Raw genomic sequence first — 7,356 nt, forward strand, 5'->3', positions numbered from 1 at the left:
GTGCATGTTTGAAAGTGGAGACTTGTTTTCCTTAACAATTTTTTCATTTTTAGAGAATTTTAGGTTGAGGATTAGAGATTATTTCATGTATTAATAATATATCCCAGAGAAATTATTATTCTTTTTTTTTAAAGATTTTATTTAATTTTAGAGAAAGGGGAAGGGAAGGAGAAAGAGGGAGAGAAACATCAATGTGTGGTTGCCTCTTCCATGCCCCCACCAGGGTCCTGGCCTGCAACCCAGGCATGTGCCCTGACTGGGAATCGAACTAGTGACCCTCTGCTTCGCAGTCCGGCACTCAGTCCACTGAGCCACACCAGCCAGGGAGTTATTCTTTATATAGACATATGGAGGGTGGACCCCAAAAGCCCCTATAATTTAATTATAAAAAATTGTGCATTTATTCTCACATCTTTAAACTACAGTTACTTTCAAAGTACTGTCCATTTGATGCAATGTGCCTATTCAGATGTTTTTTCCCACTGCTCAAAACAGTTTTTGAACTTGTCGATTTCGATGCCTTTTAGTGTTTCTGCCATTTTTTGTTTCACCTCTTCCACATCGGCAAAACATTTCCCTTTGAGGGCTTTTCTTCACTGGGGAAAACAAAATAAAGTCACTCAGGGAGATCGGGTGACTAGGGAGGGTGGGACAAAACCACTGACCACTCAGTGCAGTGTGGACAACTGTGCTCATAAATCACCCATCGCGAAATGGGCGAATGTGTTGGAAGAGTCTAAAAAAGATTCACTGACGCTGCTCACAGCCCCTCACAACAAGGCTGGCTGGTGCATTGACACAGATGGGTTCCTAGAACACTCACCTAGTGGGGAAGCCTGTATTACGAGGCGCCCGCCCTCCACAAGGTAATTCTGTTGTTTTGGGGGTCTTTTGAGTCACCCCTCATATATTCTTTATGGTCTTAGATATTAACAACCAAAATATACTTTGTCTGTGAACTCAGATGGTGATGTCTTTCTTTTCTCTTTCTTTTTATTAAGGCAATGGCTACACTGGGCCCACACAGAGTGAAAACGGAACGTAAGTCCCTTAGTCTGAGTTCAGAAATCTTCTTTATGGAGCCTTGTGGGACAGGGTTAAGTCATCTACATACTAAAGAGCTTCCCCTACTTAAAACTGGCCTTAGCATTGATAATGCCCCTCTTCCCCTTCTGGCACTTGTCTAGTTAAAGGATGATTTGGTGTGTGTTATTTAGCATTATTTAGTACTTATACTTAAAACTTAGTGAATTATATAAAAATGTAAGAAATTAGATTTTCTTATTTCTATTAGATTTAGGTTTGTTACATAAGAAACAGTTTCAGTGTTTTTTCACATATATGCATGGATTGGTGTTCATTCTTTGTGTTCTGCACTTTTGTTCTGACAATGTCTTATTAATATAACAGTTTTTGAACTGATCCCTTTAGCACCTGTGAAACTGGAAAAACACATGCACAGTGCTAGATCTGAAGAGGGAAGATTATATTATGATGGCGAATGGTATATACGAGGACAAACAATATGTATTGACAAAAAAGATGAATGTCCTACAAGGTAAAAGGCCTTTATCATTTCAGTGTTTTCAACATTGTTGTCAGTAAATACTTGCCGCCTCCATTGTGTACTCGTGGTGCATCATTAGTTGACTGTGGGTCCTTTTTTCCCTCTTGACATATGATTTGGTTAGCACGTGTGTCCACCGGTGTTAATATTTATATACCAGAGTTACATATTAAGTTCATGAACACAAGCATTAGAACAAGTGGGAATCTTAGAATTATTTAACCAGGCAAGAGATCCTATTCATTAATTTTTATAGTAGATATCTTATTATGATCCTAATGTTATGTCTTCAGATTGGAGTGTTGTGAATTTGATAGTGTGCTTCCTTTATGTGTGGGCCTATCAGTCCTTCAGTTTATTTTTTGGTATGTGACAATATTTTAGATAAGAATATAGATCAGTTAGAGTTGGAAAGGAATGGAAACTCATGAAAACTTTTAAGAGTACCAGTAATTAGAGTATAATTTGAAAACTGAAAATAGTTTGTTAAAAGGTTTGATCCGTCTAGGTTTAAATGAAGTTTATATAATTATTTATATAGCCTTCTAAGTTTTATCTGGTTGTGACCTTTGAAAAATATTAATGCTAATCGCTGCTTTAATTACTTCAGTAATTAGTAAGGTATATTAAAGATATAATTCTCAGAGTGGTAACCATTTACATTAAGAAAGTCTAGGTTTCAGTGGCAAGTAAACTGCGTTTAGTATAGAATATTTATTTTCCTAATTCAGTGGCTTTAATCAAATTGTAATTTCATCTCTAAAGTTTTAGGAGACCAGGAGCATTGTGTATGGTAACTTTTCTCATAGAAGCTCACTGGGCTAATTACTATGTTATTTATGATACCCCTGGATTCTTGGCTTTATGATTCTGCCTTTGAAACATTTCACTACAACTTAGCATAAATGTGGTTTAAAAAGAGATTTAAAAAGCATAGGGGATGATTTAACCAAAGTCTATTTTTAAAAAGATTTCTGTATAGAGATTAACAGTGTCTAAAAAATCTGTGCAAGTGCCACAGAGCCCAGCACTGGGAGGTAGGGGTTGGTGCTGACAGGTTTTTTCAGCTCCGACTGCTGTGAGGTGCAGGTGTGGTCCGGGCTGAGTGGTGGCTTTAGCTCCACTCTGGGGTGTTTCCACGAGGGAACGGTAGAGTGTGGTGGAGTAGGAACACTGTGTAATTTAATAGTTCTAATAGTAAATTTCCCCAACTCTACTAAAAAGAAAGAAAGAAAATGATCTATTAGGTGTGCCGAATGTGGTATTTTTGACAACGTGGCCAGCTGATCGTCAGCATTCTGGGAAAAGGCAATTGCGGACCTGAGTCTACGCTGGTAGCCTGCCTATTTCGGTTTTATAGCTAGTACTCTGAAATGAATAGAGGAGGCATACTGTAATTCATTGATTCATTCTTTTTTTTTTTTAATCCTTTTTAGTGCCATAATTACAACAATTAACCATGATGAAGTTTGGTTTAAGAGGCCTGATGGAAGCAAATCTAAGCTTTACATTTCACAGCTACAGAAAGGAAAATATTCAATTAAACATTCGTAATCATGATTTAAGTGTTACCTAAATCTACCTTATTAGTGTTACCACGTGTGATGTGCCATGGGAGTAAAAATTATATTTGGTGACTAAAGTTCTCGCTGGATCATGAGAGACTGTGTATTTGTAGGTAGTACTCGAAGTGGACCTTATGTTGATATGTTATTAAAAGAGACAGTAAAAAAGTTTAATTGTGATCATTACATTTATTTGTCTTTTAGGTGAAATGACCAATAGGTGTATATGGAAGGGTTTCTTACTAAGCTTTTTTCTTGGTTTTTATGCAAATCTGTGTTTAGTGAACTATGTTGCTAAATGGCTACTTTTATCTGCAATTTTTAAAAATTTTCCATATTGTTGTCATTCATTATGTATTTGTAAATAAGTCTCATGATACATTTTCTATAAATGGTTTGTACTAGTACATTAGTGTTTAATCAGAATTGAAATTTAATCATATATATGTGAGTATGTATATATGGCGTTATCAGCTTGTTTAGAACTGATAGCCTTACTTTACAATCTTGTTTTACCCAAAATTAAGCTTTTGGGTTTGACAGTTAAAAGGAGCACTTTTGTAGACTAGCAGCTTTCTTTCTTCTCTTCCTTCATTGTACGGTGGTGACCTATTTTTACAAATTATGTATACTTAATGTTATTTAGTAAAATTAGTGTCAAGTAATAATACGCTTCGATGTGTATTTCCCATGAGCCTTTCCCATGAGCCTTCAGAGGGCAGCTGTTCATGCTGCAGCGTGAGTGGTGGACAGTGACTGACAGTATTGTGGTGCTTGCTGTGTATTCTGATCTTTGAAAGAGATTTTTACAAAGCATTTTCCAGAGGTAAAAGTAGGTTCTTATCCTAATCTTATTATTAGGGCAAAATAGACAAGGATAATTTCCTTAAATTTATTCTCAAATTAGAAATTTTATCTACACTTCTGCTAAATTCTACACTTTAAGGGCACTTGGTGCAATTTAGAAAGTATTGGCCTCTTCCCTTTGCCACATTCAAAATGAGCTCCTAAAGCCTCAGGAACAGTGTAAAGAATTGAAGCCCTCAGTATGGCAGCACAGCTGGCTGTAGTCTGTGTTAGGGTACAGCCAGATCGTGTATTCCGGGTGGTCTTGTGCACTTTAATTTCTGTTATGATGAGACTGAAGAGGATGAGGAGAAGAGATTTACTTATTAACCCATAGGGCAGGGAATCTGTATTATTCTGTTTGTTTTCACTATTTTACACCTTCAAACACCTTCCTGTGCAGATCACTACTTCACCGTTGCCAAATGTTAAAGTATTTGACTTGTGAAATTCATTATCAGCAAAGTTATGTACTATGTTCCGTTCTGTTTCTAATAAACCTTAGCCAATGTACATATGTTGTAATCGGATAGTATTTGACAGTACTTATGTATACAGTGTTTCATAAGCATTTTTAATAAGATTTGTATTTTTAAATTTAGTATATAATAAAAAGATGTGTTTGAGTGTCATTTGTAGTGTCTTGAATTACTTGTGCATACATTCTTTCATTATTTATAATCCGTCTATCTACTTCTAAGGATTTTGGCCAGTTTACATGAATAGATGTGGAATGTCGAACAGTTTTTGCTTCCTTAATTCAACCCCTAGTAGGGTATATTTCGCTAATTAGACAGCTAATTTATACTTAATTTTAAAATATGCATATATATTGTATTTTAATTAAAATGTTCTGAAGTTCTAAATAGAAATTTATTTTATTTTATTCATTCATTCACTTATGTATTTTATTATTTATGTGTTTATTCTGAGAGTACATACATTAAAGCTGGGGACAGTGAAACAAAGGAAGGGCTTAGGGTAGAAGCAGCAATAGGAGAGAGTGCAGGTGGTGCTCTGCTTTGGCTCTCTAGAAACATTTTAGGAAAGCAGTGAGCCATGCTAGGGCTGCTATTAGCCCACTGAAAAAGTAGAAGAAAAAGGGGCCTTGGAGACAGGTCCAGGGGTTAGCCTGGGATGAGCTGCCACTGCCCATTGCTCCCCTGGTTGCAATTCTCATGGGGACCCTTAGTGTTCAGGAGAGGAAAGTGATGACGCACACCTGAGAGGGAAGGAAGACATGGGCGTGCTCCAGAGAGAGCCCTCTCTGGATCTTTGTCTTGAAAGTTCTTACCTCTTTTCTAAAGTCAGGAATTTTAGGGAAGGTCTTCAGGGAAGATCTCAATAGAATATTCATCAGCTTTATGGTGATTCACCAAAATCATATTTATTCCCCTGACTTCATCCATCCTTGCATATGGTTGGCACAAATGGCACTGATTGGATTTCTGTAATCTATCTCCCTGAGTAGGGTGATTTAAGGCATGTACCCTCTGGTTGGGGAGGAGAAGTACATATTGTGTAAGTGTCTTTGGTTAGGAAAGAGAGGATTTACTAGTTGGCTGTAAACTACTTGGCTATTTAACCGTCGTCTCAGTTTCCCTACTTCACTTGTCCTGGCTTACTACCCTGTCTCATTCTTCCCCCCAGGCCTCCATCACTGAAATCTTTTTTTCCTTTTTATTGATTTTTTTTGAGACACTGAAGGAGAAGGGGAGAGATTTGTTGTTGTATTTATTTATGTATTCATTGGCTGGTACAGTATGTGTCCTGACCAGGGGCCAAACCTGCAACCTTGGTGTATCAGGATGATGCTCTAACCCACTGAGCTACCTGGCCAGGGCCCATTTCTGAAATATTTTAGGGGTGATGAGGGAGGATGACTGTCTTTCGTAACTGCTTCCTGCTGATAAGATTGTGATCTCTGCCTGTGTAGGTTATGGAAGTATCTCCCTGCCTGATCTAAGGAAGACAGGGAATGGAATTGGAGACTGCAACAGAGAGGCTGTTAACTGACTCTTCTAAAGCAGGGATGGGCTGAATCCCGGAAACATCATCCTCTCAATATAGAATTGGTGCTGGTCGATAGGACCTCCCGTACCGGGATGTGGGGCGCAGGACGAAGGGTCAGTTCAGTTATTCCTTATAATTTGGTATATGTTTGTCTAGTTTAAAGGTATGATCTGAAAATTTATTTTTAGACCTCTAATTTAGAATAGTCAGTTCTTTCCATGGGTTTTTCTAAAGATGTAACATATTTGCAAATGCATCAGAGTAGGGCAATGGCTGTCTCTGGTGAAAACATAAAGTGACATGGTTATAGAAATACAAGAAAACCTTGTCCTTCTAATAGTAAAAAAAAGAACCAATTTCCAACTCTGTGTTAACTTACTTTTGATATTTAAATTCATTGATTTAATCAAATTCTTTATCTAGCTTAACCAAATACTGCCCCTCAAGATTTTTCCCCACAATCGGCTACAACTCTCACAAACCTTCTGTAACTTCCACAAACTTCCTACAAAGAAAGTTTTTATTTTAAAAAGTATGATTTAGCACATTTGCTTTCAAAACTTCAATATTTATAAGTAAGTATTTCAGGTAAACATGCTCATTTGTGACTAAAGTACTATAAAATATATTTTGTTATTGGCAGTATGTCATTAGGCGTCTAGTTGAAAGGTTTAGTTTAGGGGTATTGTTAGAGCCTGTGAAGTGTGACGTAGCAGCTGTTTCTGCTGCTATTATGTTTATGATCAGCCTCTGTCTTAGGATCAATTTAAGGGCCTTTCCTGTCACAGCTGCCAATATTTCATGTTCAGTCCACTTTTTCCTGTTACTTTCCATTTTTTAGAAAAGAATCCAATCAAAACGAATTCAATTTAAATGGAACAGACTGACAACTATCGGAGCGGAGGGGTGAGGTAGGGGTTGGATGAAAGAAGGTGATGGGATTAGCCAAAGAAGATATGTATATAACTCATGGACACGGACAACAGTGTGCTGATTGGTGGTCAGGGGGAGGGGGCAACGGGGGCTGGGAGGAGGGGACAAAGGGGGAAAATGGGGAGATCCGCAACAGTGTCAACAATAAAAATAAAAAAAAACAAATCCAATTGTTTACTAGTCATTATTAACATTATTGGTACACTCCTCATTCTGTCCCTTTTCTCACTGTTCTTTTTTTTGGGGGGGGGCAGGTAGGCTGGGCACTAAGTACTTTTCATTGCAGCCTTCATGTAAAAGTTGTTCTGAGATACATGCTGTTACTCTGAATTCAAATACCACCGATGGAACCGTGTACATACACCTCACTGATAGTTATTTCAATAGAATAACGGGGATGTTGACTTATTTCTAAGATTCTGTTTTTGAACT

The 7,356-nt window shown here is 37.5% G+C and overlaps 1 protein-coding gene across 3 annotated transcripts in view; it reads left to right on the forward strand.

The window, feature by feature from the left end:
• BRMS1L (BRMS1 like transcriptional repressor) overlaps positions 1-4,610 on the forward strand; it is a 30,475-nt gene extending 25,865 nt beyond the window's left edge. For 2 of the 3 annotated variants that reach the window (XM_037164005.2, XM_053672541.1), the window contains 3 exons: positions 1,002-1,041; positions 1,411-1,558; positions 3,004-4,610. In XM_037164005.2, coding sequence (XP_037019900.1) covers positions 1,002-1,041; positions 1,411-1,558; positions 3,004-3,121 — 306 coding nt within the window. In that variant the 3' untranslated portion in view covers positions 3,122-4,610. The remainder of the gene's footprint in view (positions 1-1,001; positions 1,042-1,410; positions 1,559-3,003) is intronic. The other variant, XM_037164006.2, reaches the window with a different exon arrangement.
• The last annotated feature ends 2,746 nt before the right edge of the window (positions 4,611-7,356 follow it).

This window comes from Artibeus jamaicensis, unplaced genomic scaffold (genome assembly GCF_021234435.1).
Source record: "Artibeus jamaicensis isolate MK-2021 breed Jamaican fruit bat unplaced genomic scaffold, CSHL_Jam_final contig_760, whole genome shotgun sequence".
NCBI classification, from domain to species: Eukaryota; Metazoa; Chordata; class Mammalia; order Chiroptera; family Phyllostomidae; genus Artibeus; species Artibeus jamaicensis.